Below are 17,932 nucleotides of genomic sequence, written 5' to 3' on the forward strand. Positions count from 1 at the left end.
AAGGGAGCGTGAATGCGGAATTCATGGAAATGCGTAGCTGTCCTTCAAAAGTACAATTGACATGATAAAAAAAAAAAAACCTTTAGTTCAGCTTTTCCGCCCACGTCTTTTGTTTCCTCTTTCACATCCGTGACCTTACCTATCACTCTCTCAATGAGGAGGCTGAAGCTAGTTTATCATGGCTGAGGCGCCAGGAGCCGGTCAGGCAGTCAAATCCTGCAAATCACAAGGAGATAACGCAGATAAGTCATTTCTGAGAACGACTGCTCATTGTGCCAGTTTTCATCTCAATACAACTTTCTGTGAAACAGCATCTCCAGCAGCCCGTTGGGCTCAGACAGTGAGGCGTCGCTCTACATTCACACCCTCCGTTAAAAATCACGCTATGTTTATAGTACAGGTGTGAACGCAACCAAGAAGCATTGAGTGTAGATCTGAACGCTGAGATCACATGGGGTTCAGAGGTGATCAGGGCCACACGACACATTCTACCTGCGGCGCGAACGCAAACGATGATGCGCTGGAAGGCCGTCTACTTTCAGAGAGGAGTTTTGACTCATTCATTTTTTTTTTTTTTTTTTCCCCATCATCCTCGGCTGCAGTTGTTTTATATGTCGGGCTGGATTCATCTTGGCTCATTTGTCCTGTTGCACTGAAAAAGCTCAAGTGAGTAGTGACTCATCTGTGTCACATTCAACTTTCATCATCAGCGAGCCTTTGTCAGGTCTTCCAGGTTCTCACAATCTCAGCATTCAGAGGTAACTTTGTCGAGTGAAATCACAGGGGGCAGCCCCACGTTTACAACAATAATCTTATATTTCATATCACAAGTGCGGAATATAAAATGCCGTGTAACGCTTGCAGACTAAGTGTAAAGATCAGGAACTAGACAGTGGAGTTGTCTCTCGCATACGTAAGCTTTGTGGCCTTTTTTTTTTTTTTTTTTACTGTGATTCTCTGGAATTGTTGACTTCAATAAACATCTCAATTATTCACTCTTATATGATCACGACAGCCATTTCCCTGAATCTCACTGTGGTCATATTTTATCTGCAGCTGCTCTGAGACGGTATTCTCTGAGTTTACGTCACAAACGTGCACGTCATCCACGACCGCTGGCAAAAGCTGACAACAGGGACTTTTCTTGTGGACTATTTGTGAGTTCCCAAAAGGTTTGCTTCCCTCTTCTGATTCAGAACAACTGTGCCGGTCAGTCAAGAGCAACGCTGTTCATTTTGATTCTCCCTTTTTTCGCCACAAGAAAGATAAACACATCCAGACCGTGGAAACAAAATCCACATCACACGGGCTGCCTCCAGCCTCCCACAGACTGAGCAGGAGTAGCTGCTTTGTTACAATGCATTTGTGAGTCAGCTGTGGACACGACATTGTGTGACTCAGAGTGAGCCATGAAGTCTTAAAATTGCACAATCCAGGGTATAATTGCACAAACAGCGACTCCTGACAACACTCTGCAAGATGCATATGGCTCATTTTCTATCTTCAAATCTATTTTTTATCTCCAAACGAACCTTTCGTTTTGATATTTCGTCTTGAGTTTACCAAGGCTTCACAGCTTTGCATTCCCACGGAGCCTAACTACACAGTTGAGGGTTTGCGTGCTGACAGTTAGATTGTGGCAGGTAGTGAGTGAAACCTCTCAGTCTGCTACTTTGTCAACGGCCTGTTCCCAGAAGGAAAATACTGATTATGACACAGCCGTTTCCCTGTGCCTCGCTGTGATCAAAACCGAGAATCGCAACCAGCACTTTTTTCTTTTGTAGATATCAGACGCGCTGAAGGCCCCCACGTAGAGTAGACTGTAGCTGTGTCGGCTACGGAAGCGAAACAGCGAGAATATGAACACACAACAGAGACCATTCACAAGTGTGAAAGCACAAGGAAGCCCACTACTTTTGATTGGTAATGATGTCAACAACTGAATTTGCTGATCAGATCGTGTTGAGGCGAATTATTTTCAATTTTGCTTCTGATGAAACAGTTGGCATGAAAGGGACTTTCTCCTTTGTCATGTGTCGTACAAAGAGGTCAGCCACATTGTTAGCCACATTATTTGTTCTTGTTTTATCACGGATTTCCCTTTATGCTTGGGATTACCAGTGAACTTTCCATTTCTCTGTCTCCACAGAATACATTTTTGTTTCGCTACTCGTCAAATGAAACCTTTCAATGTTACTTAGACATGTGGCACCAGACTAGGCACCACCGCCCCATAACAATGACACTCCTTGATGCAGCCTGACACAGACACACACAAAAACAGTTTAGGAATAACTAAAAAAAAATCTCATGAAGAACAGCACAAGGTGTTGACCTGGCCTCTAGATCCCAAACTGATCAAGTATCTGTGGGATGCACCGCAAGAAGCCTGATCCACAGAGATCCCTCCCCTCAACCCATAGGACCCAAAGGCACGTCGACAACATTGTGTTGACGCCCTCAGAAGGCCCATGTCCATTCCCTGATGAGTCACAACTGGTTTGGAGGCGCAAGTATTAGGAAGGTGGTCATAATGTTATGCCTGACTGATGTATTCCATGACCTAGAACGCTGAGAATCTTTACAGTTATCAGTGTCTACCACCCTGATCACGCGGCCTGTTAGCTTAGTTTAGCATAAATTTAGAAAAGTGGGCGGCCTGGCTCAATCCAACGGATTTCAAAGTGAAAACGTTGGCTTACTTAGCATAATTGTATTTTATGATGTGGTGGACACTAGTATATTTCTTCAAGGCCTATGTCCCACAGCTTCCTTAAACGATGGTCACGTCAGACCGTCGACGACGTCATCAGGAAGCACGGGATAGTTGAGATCAGATACCGACATCGACATCTGGACTTGACAGAGGGAGAGCGAAGAGCACTGCAGGCACAAGATTATTCTGGTAATCAAATACTGTAGTGAAATTTGATTGGTTTCAAACTTAATATAATTCCCAATTATGGATCATAAGTGGGTTTATTGTTTTTTTTTTAATATTCTTTGATATTTATTAACAAAGTTAAGTCGGCATATGTTTTACTCGCTAATTTAAGCTAACGTTCTCTAGCTAGCTGCTTAAAGTTATGCAGCTAGCTTAAAGTTAAGCAGCTAGTTTATCGTAGCATAATAAACAGTACAGTTCACGTTAGCTTTCATATATCTATGCATTTATCATATAATTTCAGTGGAAACCATGGATAAGCGACGACTAGTAAAAACAAGTTCTTTTTTTAAATGTGAAAGTAGCAATGCAATGAGAGGACCCAGTGTATAAATAGGGCTACTTGTACTCATAGGGTTGGGTCAATTCTGAGTCAAATGGGGTAACCCAAGCACTTGGGTGAAAATAACCCAAGCACGAATGTTGTCCCATTGTTTAACAACCCTCGGGCTATAGGTTGGGTTCTTTTTTTAAACTCAGCAGTTTTTAGAGTGTAAACTCTCCTCACACTCATGGTTATAAGAATCTAACCCACACAGCATCATCTTTATACGGCTGAAGAAACACTAAGGCTCACATCACCTCACCACTGACTACCCCTTGGAGTGTTTTAGCTGCTTTGATCACGTCTCCTGGTTTTCAGTTTCATGCATCACTCATCTATAGAATTAAGTGCTCCACCTGTGTATACAAAGTGGGGCAAAAGTGGACCACTGCTTTTAAAAGAAAAAACAATCAGCTGAGGAGAATATGTGGGTGTATTTCTCTGGCAACAGCCTGATGGCCACGGATCAGCAGACAGAGTCAGAAAGTGGCAGCTTCCCTCTGAAAACCGTCAATCTGTTGTTCAAAATCGCACGAGGTAACAAGCTGAAGCATGTTTTGCCGCAACGTTTGCTACTTTAATGGAGAAATACTACGAGAGCTAGTGTGTGGGTCCTGTCTTATGTGTAGTCTCACACAGAAATCAGGTGATAAAAAAAACACAGCACGTGATTCTGTGGTTAAAGAGAAACCATATAAGCAAGTGACGATGAGTCAGGTTGTACAAGGACACATCTGTACAGAGCAGACAAAGACACGGTATCGTCACTGTGAGGTTGCTCTCTGCATCCATACTTGGTGAGTGACTTTTAGAAAAATGTAGTTGATTTATTCTCATAAATTGAATCCGGTTAGATTAGTATTATTTAATATTTTGGTGTGTTGTTTCATTTTACATCATCTCTTTTCAGTAAACATGGATACGTCGTATACAACTATGGCCCTACATAGTTATTCTACGGAAACTGTGAGTATTACTTTGAGACAATTCTCTGTATTTACAGTTTGTTTGAGCAGTATTAAAAAAGCTAGAGTGGAGCAGAGAAAGCATTTGGTATCACAGAGAGGGGAAAGCTATTTCTAAATCCCCATTTTAGCGAAGTGGTTGAATTGCATCGCAATACTTGAAGTCTGATGTTAAAGTAGGAAGTGCAACTTAATGAAAGGCAATGTTTAAAAGCAGTATATACTTAGAAACAATTTTGTGTGTGCTTGTGATGGGAGTTATATGTGTGTGTTATCTTTACATCTAACACAGACATCTGCATTATCTGTCACAGCCACAGCCGTGTCGGCATCAAATTTTTCCGTTGTTTGCAAAAACCTAAGCCCCCTTGTTTATCTCTGCCCTACATCTGAAGTTCTGATCTTAACTTCTGGGGTACCGAGTTCTGCAGTGGGCCCCTTTCTGGAGCCCCTCAGGATCGTGTACCCCCCCACGGGCTTGGATAGCAGCAGGAAATTGTGCAGTAGTGTGGTTTCTCCTGCGCAGACACAACACCTGCACTCGACAGCAGTTTTTATTGCGCGTTCTGGTTTAGCTTGTACGTCACAGACAGTGTTTGATGTCATTTGACCGTATTCCCACTAGAAGCGAACCATGTTATGAAACCATCTACAGCAGGCAGAATTAAGTATGGCAGGAAGTGGAGAACAAAAGACTGTGTATCGGTTCCACTCGGAGCTCTTTAATACTTGTCGTAATCATAATCGTCTATTTTTACTTATAGGGAACTGACTACGACTATGACACTGTGTCGACTGAGGACTCTGGAATTTGTGACTGAAGTGAGGTTAGGGAGTTTCGGGGCCAGTATGAACCCCCTCTTTTCTGGATCATCTTCATCCTCGGTGCCTTGGGCAACCTGATGGTGGTTTGGATGTACACCACTGTCCGCAGCCGGATGAAAACAATGACCGACATGTACCTGCTAAACTTGGCTGTGGCTGACCTCTGCTTCCTGTGCATGCTGCCCTTCTGGGCTGTCGATGCCACCAAGGGCTGGAACTTCGGCATCGGCCTCTGCAAAGTCGTCTCCGCTGTCTACAAGATCAACTTCTTCAGCAGCATGTTGCTTCTCACCTGCATAAGCGTGGACCGCTACATTGCTATTGTACAAGTCATCAGAGCCCAGAACCTCAAGAAAAAGAGGCTGTTCTACAGCAAACTTACTTGCCTTGTTGTCTGGCTTATCTCCACTTTACTGGCCCTCCCTGAATTTATCTTCGCCAAGGTGAAGATAGACGACAAGGGGAAATCCTCCTGTACTCTTGTCTACTGGGACAATGCAAATAACCGGACTAAGATCCTGGTGCTGTCCCTGCAGATTTGCATGGGCTTCTGCCTTCCTCTCCTAGTTATGGTCTTCTGTTACTCTGTCATCATCCGCACTCTTCTGCAGGCCAAGAACTTTGAAAAGCACAAGGCCCTACGAGTCATCTTTGCTGTGGTGTGTGTGTTTGTCCTCTCTCAACTGCCGTACAACGGCCTCCTCATCATGGAAGCCACACAGGCAGCCAATACCACAATCACCGACTGCAAAACTGTCAAAATGTTCGATGTAGCTGGACACGTAGCCAAGAGCCTAGCGTTCACCCACGCCTGCATCAACCCGTTCCTGTACGTCTTCATCGGCGTTCGGTTCAGAGAAGACCTCCTGAAGATTGTGAGGGCGTGCTCTGGCAGTCAGGGCCAAGGAAGTGGCATTAAAATGCAGGCCGTCCCCAAACGTTCTGTCTCTGTTATGTCAGACACTGAAACTACCCCTGCCTTTTCCATATAAACGCCTACTTCTCCTTAAATCCCCACGTCTGAGACCTGAGCCTTTTCCACCACCAATTTTTGTTACTTGCTCCTCGTGCATTACTTACTACTACAATAGCAACAATAACATTAGCAACTTTGAAAGCAAAAATAAAATCTTTGGAGATCACTGTCATTACATTCATATATTTACAGTCACATATATGCATATTTTTACTGGAATCGTTGTATAAACTGTACATTTCTGTAAATACATTTTTTAAAATGTTTTTTTTTTTACTCCATCGTGTATTTGTTGTGTGCTGCTGTAATGGAACAAAAGAACAACTGTATTTTTGACCCAAAGATAAAAAAACATCTAAAAGTAATTGAACAAAATAAAAATACATACAAAAAAAAGAACAGTATACCGCAGTTTATGTCCCATGGGGAAATGAGTTGCACCTGTTTCAAACCAATACATGAATGAAATGGTAAGACAAACAATTTATGTCTTGGAAAGTATTTCAGAGCTTTCACTGGTGTAACGTACAGACTGTGGTAGAGTATGTGGCTGGAGCAGTCCACAATGTTTTTCGTTCTGACTAGACATCCTCGCATCGGCTGTCTGTGCCATCCTCTGTGCTGACAGTTTGTTGCTGAACTTTAAACGTCTGAGTTTAGCTATGATGTGGCAATTTTTTGCAATGACTGCAAACGGCTGCCCATTCAAAGCAGGCATGAGAGATGTTTCCCACGGCGATCTTTTAACGGTAGTAGCCCAGACAAGACGCAGACAGGTAAATGGGCGCTATGGCCTCGAAAACAAGATATGTTCAACTTCTGCTTTACTTTCGCCGATTTTCAGTTTCACCAGCTTTAAAGGGGCGCACACTCAATGCTTGGATGCGTAGGATTGTCATCACGGTAAAACATCTGCTCGAAATTAAATGTAAAACCCGACAGGGGAGGATTTTCAAATTCAAACAGTTGCACGGCTTGTGTCAATAATAAATGTCAACAACATCAAAGTCAGAAGAGATGGATGAATTAATCAACTCTTAGGTGGTAAGTGGGTTGTGGGCGCAGTGCCTTGGCGCGCATATTTAGTTTCATGACACCCACAAGTAGAAACTGCATCTGTCAATATGATAAAAATCTGTACTTAGGGAATTCAGACAGATTTAAAGCTGAGATTTCAGCCTGTTCATATAAAGAATCGGAAAGGTTTCAACTAGGATGGCATGCTTATTAAGACTTTAATTTCTGTGCAGGCTGTGAGGTTGTTTTAGAATTGGAAATATCACGCATTGAATAATGAGAACAAACAGGTGTTAGAAGACAGAAACATCACACGGCACATGCTGGCAGTAAAAAACAAATCCTGGGCTGTTATTGTGGTCATTGAGGTTGGCCCCAGACAACTGCTGCCTACCTGCTCAACTCAGGTGAGACCACAGACACATTCTTTCATTTTTTTTTGCCTTTGTACTACTTCTTACTCTCACGACAGGAAACCATCAGTCAAGTCAATAACAACGTGTTCCCGCTTGACTTGGCAAAGCCTCACTACTGATGTCCTGGCAGATCGCGTCAAGAGTGATATGATCGAATATCCGCGTGAGCTTTATCGAAACCGGAAGTTGTTGTTGTTGTTGTTGTTTTTATTCAAAGGATTCTAACAATGCAATTTTCTATTCATTTTTCATTACATTTTTATAAACAAACATACAAAAGGCAGGACCAGACAAAACAGCAGCACGCTGGGAATAACACAAAAGCCAAAAACCCCAACAGAAAGATCAGTTCCAGATAAATGTGACAGGTACATTATGCATTATCGAGTGAAATACGGACTAAAACAGTTTCATACAAATGCTCTTGTCAGTATAACAGAAATATTTACCTTAATGTAAGTCAAGAAATGGTTTCCATATTTGTTCAAAGACATTAGTAGTGTAGAAGACAGGAGAAAGTCCAGAGGTATATATTGGATTATTGTCTATGCTATCCCACCACTAGGGGGCCTCATCTGAGATCCAAGGCTGCAGAATATTTTTTCCTGGCACAAAATCTCATAACGGTATACATTATTTTCTGAAATATATCAGTTACACAGTCACTGGGAAGGCCCAGAAAGAGGGAACCCTGGTCCAGTTCAAGCTCCTTCTTCAGAACCTCTTGCATTTCACACATAACGCCACTCGAGTATTTTTGTATTTTTGCACAAGACTGAAAACAGTTATGCAATTTTATTTTGATACAAAACTTGTGACTCTGTGATACAGGTCACATGGGGACATGGGAAAAATATGTATCATACCTTAAAAGAGGAAACAGCTGAAGTGTGTGTGTTTCCTATTGCAAAATATGTCTACAGTAATAAAGTTAAATTTCCCCTCTCATGCATAACAATGTTGGACTGTGAACAACAAGATACTGATAACATTTGGTTTCACTTTAGGGCAGTGGATTCTTGGTGATCTTGTCTGCAGACCTTTTCGGTCTGTGGCCGTACCACAGCTGGTCAAGATGCTCTGAATGACGCAGCTGCAGACGTTGGTCGGGATCTTTGGCGCGATATGCCGAATTTCCTCGGCCTCCTCAGCCGCTGTTGAGGCTTCTTGACCAGTTATGTGGTGTTCAGTGTCCAGGTGAGGTCTTCAGTGATGTGGATCCCCAGGTACTTGAAGCTGCTCACCCTTTTCCACTTCCTGCATAAACAACAGCTGACGAGGGCTCCCTTCATTCCTCACGTCCACTATCGTCTCCTTGGTCTTGGCCGTCTCGAGGGTGACGTTGTTAAGGTTAGGCTTAGGCAACCAGACAGGCCACTTCCCTCTCCTCATAGGCCGCTTCGTCCCCACCAGTGATGTGTCTTCAGGACGATGTTAACCTTGTGGGAGGCGACGCAGTCGTGGGTGAACAGGGTGCAGAGGATGGGGCTAAGGGCACAACCACGTGGGGTGCCAGTGTTAGTGGAGATGCTGGATGGAGTCCCGTTCCAACATCCCTTTACACTTTTATCATTTCAGGCTTCAGAAAGCAGGTGATCCAAGCATTCGTCCATCACCTTCGACATTTAAGGGGACTAGTACAAATGATTTCTAGGTGCTTTACAGAACCCAGACACCCAAACCCGAAGAGCGACCACTGTAGCGGTTGTGGGGAAGAAAACTCCCTTTTAACCGGAAGAAGCTTTGAACCGAACCCTCAATATCGTCATGTTTACACTGTATGTTGGGAAGCGATCACAACATATATGCATATAGATATATAGATATACTGAAATAACTAGGTAAAGTGAGGCCTAGTTTATGTCTGTTACAAGCTTGATGGGATTGCGCAATCTCAATATTTTACTCAAGTAAAATATTAACAACAAATATTCTTAAACTAAAACTGTCCACTGTTACTGATGTGTGAATAAAAACCCTAACTCTAACGCTTACTGTTACAGACTGAGACAGTTTCCGGTACTAAATTAAGATACAGTTAGATAGCCGAAAAATTGTGTGAGATAAGTTTGCAGATCTTTTTGTCTTTCACTATCGGTTTAATAGATTGCGCGGTTATATGTTCCAGTTTGACTTTCATACTTTTATGTACATTCTGAGTTAACAGGGGCAAATCTCATCTGTAATAACTACAACTGAATATTGGTTACACCATAAGTGTAATCTGAAAAGTAAAAACTGCAGTATTTCCCCAGACTATAACCAGACTAGATTATAATAAGGCAGCATAAACGGGAAGTACTGAAGTAAAGTAACACATCTTTTAATATTCTACCATTGATGTATGAACTTCTGTTGGGCAGGAATGGAGTTCCCCGGCCTTTGATGGCAATCGTTGCCTTGTATTGCAGAGAATTGTTTTTATCTACGTAGGCATTAAAAGCACAGACTGGACCACTCATCAAGAGGTTTCACCACTCATCCAAGTGGCTTCTTCGGCTCTAAATGACGATGGTCGGGTGTTTGGCATTTTGTTTGGAACACCTGAAACTCACATGACTAAGGTCTGTTCACGGCTCGGTATTCGTCTGTATTAGAGGACGTTCTCATCTGTGTCAGTGGCACATTAACAACAGAACTCTGAAGACTCAGAGTGCGAATGGGTTTGAAACTTTTTCGGTGACAGATGTTAAAACTGTGTTGTAAGCGTCTGATAAGGCTTGTCTAGGTCAGCCTCCCTTGTTCAGAGTGGGGTTTTCCTTTCTGGCGTAGGCGGCTTCTTTTATTGCTCCTACAGACCATCAGTCATCAAAGGTACTGCTCTAGAGGACGATAGGAATCAAAGAGATGTTGATCTGTGTTTGTGGGATTCTCGCACACTTCGGTGCTGAGGCTTTTGTACTTTTCCAACCGTTCACTAAAGAAGCCAAACTGTTCCCGCCGACCTCCCCCGGAGAAAACCTGCTGCTGGATAAGTGAGAGCCACGAACCACAAGGTGGTGTAGTTCGCACAGGAACAGTGAGTCAGTGGTTTTGGTTTTATAGTGGCTGTTACCAGCAAACACACAAAATAGAAATGAAAATAACCCCACCTAGTGGTGGTTTGGGAATGAGTCTGAGGGAAACAAACCTCGCAGAAACTGAAAAGGTGAACATTGGCGTGAGTGGTAGTCCAGGATTATAGATTCCTGTCAGCTGTTTAGAAGTGAAAAAGGACTTCTTCAGTCTGGAGGTCATACCTTTTACACTCCTGTGCCTCGGGTCTGAGGGCAGGAGTGTGAACCGTGTGAGTCGGGGGTTTGTGGGGTCCTTAGTGATGGAGGCAGTGCTCCTGTGTGCTACATGCTGGTAGGTGTTCTGCAGGCGACACACCGAACTTCTCCAGCCTCCTCAGGAAGCACAGTCGCCGTTGAGCCAGTTCAGTTCAGTGTCCAGGTGAGGTCTTCGGTGACTGCTCACCCTTTCCACTTCAAGCTCCCGCATAAACAGCGGCCGTCCACCTCCCTCCCGTCCGCTGTCATCTCCTCGGCCTCGTCTGCTCTGTTTAAAGCAGTCTCGTTCCCACTGAGCGACTAATAGACAGGCAGATTGATAGTATTTTACTAATATCCCGTGTTCCTCATTATATCACAACTCTGAAGTATGGTGGTAATCACCGCTGGGGAAAACAGTAAAAAGCGAGCAGTGGTGAAGAATGCAAAAGACTCACAAGTAGAGCAGCACCTGTGGTTTGGGAACATCCCATCCATCTTTCTGCACAGGGGGAATTGTGTTCGTGTGAGTGTGCATGAAGGAGATGTGTGAGAGGAGGAAGAAGAGGGATAGAGGGAGGACGTGGTGGAGTCTATGAGTAATAGGAGAGGCAGAGTAAGCATATGTGACCTACTGACATTGAGCAGGCTGCAGTCTGGTTTCAACTGGCCTATGGTCGGGTTCTTGCGGACAACAGAAAGCCTGCAGGGACGGTGGCTTATGTACCAACAGTGACCCGCTGGATTTGCACGGCCTTTAAAGCCAAAGCGAGGCAGAAATAGCTCGACGTGGACGCTTGAGTCAGTGTTTAAAAATTTGAGCATTAAAACAGTAAAATGACAAACAGGAAAAAAAAAAGAAAAAAAAGAAAAAAGAAATGGAAAAGGAAATGCATCTTTTATCCAAGCAAACAGGATCGACCGCTCCTCGTCATAAAAAGAAACGTAATAGAACTTGGACCTCCACAATTCCAGCCCAAACAGGGAGCCTCTTATCACCCGCCATCTCTCTCACAGCTAATATTTCACTTCAGCTCCCGGGCCCACAGAATGAGAGACGTTTCCATTTCATGTCAGTCATTTCCAGGCCTGTGTGTTACCTGTGTGGTGATAAGTGTTTGACTGGCTGGGAGTGTCGTTAGTCACTGTCCGGCTCCGAGTGACAGCCGCAGATTGACGCTGACGATGAGAGGAGGAGGAGGAGGAGGAGGAGGAGGAGGAGGAGGAGAGGCCCCGGTGTGTTCAGGGATGACAGAAAACCAGAACGTGATGTAGGCGAGGGAAACTAACATTTACACACATATGATGACGAACACACAGCTGTGAACAAACTAACAAAACCATTTATTAAAAAAAGACGAGATTCTTTCTTTGTAATAAAAATGTGGAACTTCATTGCAAAAAAAAACTTAAAATTATAAATAGGGATGTTTAATAAACAGGTTTATGTTATCTGACATTGAATGCAGGGACATGAAATGCTGATCTGATCTAAATGATTTTAAACAAGTGGTGATTTTTTGGTTAATAAATGGAAACCTAATATTGTGATGATATATATTTATTTTTTTCTAAATACAGATGCTCATTAACGTTAATCTTTATGTTAATCTGTAGAGAAACACACACTTTTTAAATGCTCAGCTATTGAACGTTTTCTACCCTAAACTGCAAATTCTTTCTTGAGTAATATTCCTTCATCTTTACAGTTAAATATCAATTACCTTCTTTCGGAAAATATGGAAGCACAAAGTCTTCCCACCAAAACTTAAAATTATAGACCATTATCTTTCTGTTTATGTTTAATTCAAACAGTTTTTTAAAAAGAAAATGCAAAAATGGAGATATTTTTGTTGGAAAAAATTCACCAATAATGAAAGCAATTGTATCTTAGCTTCCAAATCAACACTATATTTGTCCCTCCTAAAAAACAAAAAAAAACAAAACAAAACCTAAAGCTCTCCTTTTTGTAGTTCAGTTATTCATAAACTCAATTCTGTCTTTTAATTTTATCACATACATGATGCAGATGATTTCATTTTAATTGGATTTTTCAGCCTTAATGTAAAACAGGTTTGCATCAATAGAAATGAAATGTATTCCATTGTGTTTGATGTGTCATTACTTACATTTTGTTCTTATACTTGCATTCATTCATTCGTAATTTTACAGTGTACATAACATATGATATTTTCTTTCTTTAAAGCCGTACTCTGCTGTACTGTCGATCCTGGTTAAAGCTGCCGTCCACCATGCAAAAAGGTGTGACAGATGTAGGACGTGTTAAAAGCCTACACCTGGGCCCAAGACTATAACTAAACACCTGCCACGGCAAGGAGGGAGAAATTTAGGGGAGAAATCAGTTTGGTTTAAGAGGATTTTTCGAGCCCTGAGCTCACCATCAAAGACCCAGTCTGAGGTTACATGAAGACAAACAAGCAATGAGCTAAAATTTTACAAAATATTCTGAACAATGTAAAATCACACATTATTTTTAAGAATACATTTTTTTATAAACCTGCTTATATATATAACATATAATATTATGCCCTCAATAAAAAAAATAATAAAACATGATGTCTTCTTACACTTAGTGCTGATGTTAACCACTAAGTTAACTGTCTGAAGCTAATGGTCGCTAATACTCTCCAAGTAGCATAGCTATTTAATTGTTGGGGTTAAGTCTTGTGAATTCTACTCTTCTGGAGAGAAATTATCTCTATTACACCGACTGTGCCATTTTTGTGAATTTGCAGATTCGAAAAATTATAATAAACTAAAAAAAAAAAAAATAAAAAAAGACCCATGTGTCCCATCTTTCCTTGCCCAAAGTGAACAATATTTGTTGATTAGCTTAGTGCTTAGGTTAGCCACAAAGCTAACAGTCTAAAGCTAATATGTTGCTAATTTATCAGTCTAAATAAACTAAATTAAATGAATGAACATGTACTATAAAAACACTGTCGCCCCCGATATATTAAAATACAACTTACAAGCATTTTAGTTATTTCTAATAACCCAAACTCTAATGTTAGCCACTAACCTCCATCAACACTTCCATCTTTATTGATCCAAAACAATCAATTCGAAAATTGCAGAGATGGAGAAGCAGCCAAAAATACTAAAGCGGAAACACGCTACTACCAAGCAGACCAATCACAGCTCTTGTGGTCTGCGTTGCTATGTCACGTAGTTACATGTCTGGGGAGGTGCACGACAGTTATAGGCCGATGTTAGCCACTAAGGTTGATGAAGCTAATGTGTTTCCCGTAAAACATACCAGTTAATTTAACAGTCTTACTTTAAGCAAATCTAGAGTTTAAAACATTTAAAACAAACATTACAAGCAAGACTATGCTGCCATTTTCCTGTAAAACACTGCCCCCCCATGAACAACGCTAAAAATCCTAGCTCAAGTTAGGACAGTTGTTTTAGCTTGGTGCTAATATTAGCTACTATGCTATATGAATATAGTTATTTGAAAGAATTTAAAGTAACATTTAAAACATAAGTCTATCTTTCCACTGTCCCTGTAGAAAAAACTGTGCATCTGATGAACAACGCTAAAATTCCTAGCTCAAGTTAGGACAGTTGTTTTGTAATAAGTTTAGTGCTAATGTTAGCTACTATGCTAACTGTCTGACTGTCTAATACTATTACGATTAATGACTGTGGGGCCCAATCTTCAGATTTTTTTTTTAATGTTTTATTTTAATCTATATCTGTTAATCTTATTTTTATAAATATAGTCATTTGAAAGAATTCTGTCTTTCCCTGTTCCTGTAGAAAAAACTGTGGCCCCGATGAACAACGCTAAGGACGCGTCAAGTTAGCCCAATCATAGGAAGCAACAAAGGTTATTGAAACAGTGGTAAAGGTGATGGCTCGGATGACAGTGAGGAATGAAGTCTGCAACACTTTCAGTCTTTCAAAGACAAATTACAACACCCTTGTTCCCACCATTAGTCTCACTATGTACAAACTGCGAGAAAAACAGGAAATAATCTAGCTCTGCGAGGCCAAGAAGTTCAGTCTCTGGACATCTCTGAACATGTTTTCACCCTCACGGTCTCTACGCTTCCTTTTACCTCCTCTTCCAAAAGTGTGGCGGTGAGCCGCGAGATGGATGGGCTGAGCATTGCAAGATTTCCAAAAGCGAACAGAGTCTGACTGCTGCTCTACCTGAGGAGCAAAAACAAAAGAGCCATCTCTACCTGTAGGACTGTGGGAGTCAAGGCTTTGATCTGGACCAGAAAGAGAGAGTAGTTTGATGAAATATTGATGCTCTTCTTTTTTTTTTTTTTTTAACTGTGTCCCGTGGGAGCCCAGTCTGCTCTCAGGATGTGTGCGCAGATACACAATACAGCAGCGTATCTCGATAGATGAGAATGGACTTGACTACGCGGCTCAAAGAGGGTTAGCGGTCCTAATGGGCCTAATGATGACCCCCCACTCTGGGCCTGAATTGACCAGTGACTAGTTGATCAAAAGAAGAAGTGCGTTTAATCAGTCAGCACCCATTGCAAAATACATACCCGACTGATATGTGCCTGACATCTTAACAGAGTCTTGACAGCCCAGGCTGCATGTCTTAAATCTTTATTTGCTCTTGGACAGGTAATTGTTTGCCCTTGAAGACAAAGGTGCATCAGCCTTACATGCGCACGTCGAAGTGGAGAATGCCACAAAAGTATGAAAACATTTTTTTGACAAATAATGATCTACCCTAAACAACATTAAATAGATGTGCTTATAACCAGGGCTCCTTCACATAGAGGTTTTTCAAGTATTCAGACACCAAGGCCCACATTAATCCTGGTATCAAACCATGAATTCAACTGCAAAAGTTTGATTTGACTTTGTATTAAAGTGACCCACATTCTTCAAGCAACAATGCTCGCCATGCTAGAAAAAAAAAATTGCGAATATTGATAAATTGCCTCGAGTGCTTTTGTCTGAAAGTTAAGAGGCCAACACGCTCCAATCAGACTGTGAAAGACGAGTGGGGATTTATCACTCTCCCATGCTCACGTTCATACACAGATAGACGGCGGGCATAATGACTTTTGCGGGAAAAGCAGAGCGATTATTTTAACTTAAAGGGAGAGGAGAAAGGGGCAAAGAAGCGGGTCCGAGTGGGGGAGGGAGGAGGGGGTCCTAGGAGGAGCCAGGGGCAGAAGATAGTCTGGGAAAGGTCTCGCGTTAGAGCAGAATTAACATGCCTTTCCATTGGAGTCCATTAGATAATCATATTCATACCACACAAGGCTCAAAACCCTCTCTGTTTCATTATTCCCTTTTAATCCAGTCTGATAAGGGGGCGCAGGCGTCGTGGTTTTATTATGTCGTCATTTGGAATCCACATGAAATCCCCACGGGATATTATCACGGGGAAATTGCTTAAGTAGAACCAAGTGGATATAGTTTTGCGTTTATTATTTCTGACGGATTCAAAATAACTGCAAATATCCGGGTATTTTTTTCTTCTTCTTCTTCTTCTGATTATTGGGGAGCTAAGAGTCTTATCAGTCATTCACACTAATGGCCCACTCAAGCCACCCGATACCTCCGGCATGGGAGGGGGGAGAAGGGGGGTGGATGCTGGGAGGAGAAGAGGGGAGCGCTGTGTTTGAGAGTGTCCTGAATGTGCAAGTGTATGTGTTTGTGTGTGTGTGTGTGTGTGCGCAGGTAGCAGGAAATAGGGAAGAGAGAGGACATGAAGAGCGATGGAAAGAGGTGGAGGGAGACGTTTTGAGCTCAATCAAGGTAAATCAACCCCTGACAGTAGATTAGAGGTCCCTGAAGGGCTCCTGGCCTCCTGTAGTCGTTTGCGGTGTTCACTGTCTTGTTATTAAGCACAAGCACTTTGTTAGGCAGTGACAGCGTGGACACAGAGGAAGGAAAACAAGGGCCGAAGGAGCAACAAGCAACTACTGTGTGACCTTTGTGTGTCTCCTAATGCGGTAATGTGGCCGTTTAAAATATTTTTCTTAGAGGAAAAATCCAATTTTTTCATTATAAACAAGACTCACTGAATTATCCGGACAATGCATACATAACCGATTGGACGGTTTGGTTCAGGACGTGACTTCATCACATGATACCAGCACAACAGAGTTCATGATATCATAAACAAAACATTCAGGATTTGACTTACAGTCTAAAGGGTTTTACACTTATTACGCTCATTTGAACTTTAATCTATTTGGCCATGCATTCTCCATGCTTAGTGGGGGTTTGTGTGTGAGGTGAGGATGAGAAAGAAAAAAGAAGGAGAGACAGAGGAACATGAAGACCAAACTGACCACAGAGAGGTTCAAATATAAGGCCAACAAACTGCTGGGTCTCCCACACTTAATAATCAGCGAGAAATTAAAAAGTTCCTCTCTTTGGGATATTGCACACTCACTTGCCAGTTCATTAGGTACACTAGTGAAAACAAATGTATTCTAACATAACAACGCTGGACTAGATTTCATGTTCTCGAAGCCCCTGGTATTTTTTAAATATATGAAAGAGTTGTTGATTCAAGTTTGTTTTCATGCTGGAGGCTGTGGTTTGTCATGTGTGGTTTACTACTGAATTGTTTCTATTATTTTGACTACATGTTAGTCAGTGGGCTGGGCTCAATAACAATGCTGTTTCACAATCCAATTCAGTCCAGTTTAACAGCACCGCAAAGAACATACTAGAACTATCAACATCGAACACTGTAGAAGTCATGGAGGGGGGTTTAATGCGGGACTACCATTGCCATGCATTTATCTTAACTGACGTACTTAATATTTTAGCATGTGCATTGCAGTATTTGACCATTTGCATGCATTTTGCTTTTATTTCGAGATAACTGCCTCCGCTCCCATACAGCTGGTCTGAGTGGAATCCGGTTCATTGTCTTTTTCTTTTTTTTAACAACTCGAATAACAGAACAGTCTTACTTTTTCGTGATCTTTTTTCTTTAAAAGATTATTCTTTAAATAATACATAAACAGGTAGGTTGTATGAAAAAGAAAGAGTTATAGAGGGAGGGAAGAAGAGGGATGTGGAGTCCAGACTGAGCACGATGCAGTTAAACAGTATTGTCAACAAAGAGATATGTGTGCCCCACATATAATGATCTGCAAGAACCTACAACTCCTCTGGCACGTGGATTGCATTTCTAAACAAGGAACTACATGTTGCTGTAATTTAAGTGGACCGACCCATTAAAACA

The 17,932-nt window shown here is 41.9% G+C and overlaps 1 protein-coding gene across 1 annotated transcript; it reads left to right on the plus strand.

The window, feature by feature from the left end:
• Positions 1 to 4,184: 4,184 nt before the first annotated feature.
• ccr9b (chemokine (C-C motif) receptor 9b) lies at positions 4,185 to 6,434 on the plus strand. Its single transcript, XM_047568754.1, is given in 2 exon segments — positions 4,185 to 4,235; positions 4,999 to 6,434. Coding segments are annotated over 2 exon segments (1,104 nt in total). The 3' UTR covers positions 6,052 to 6,434.
• Positions 6,435 to 17,932: the final 11,498 nt, after the last annotated feature.

Source organism: Mugil cephalus, chromosome 18 (genome assembly GCF_022458985.1).
Source record: "Mugil cephalus isolate CIBA_MC_2020 chromosome 18, CIBA_Mcephalus_1.1, whole genome shotgun sequence".
NCBI lineage: Eukaryota > Metazoa > Chordata > Actinopteri > Mugiliformes > Mugilidae > Mugil > Mugil cephalus.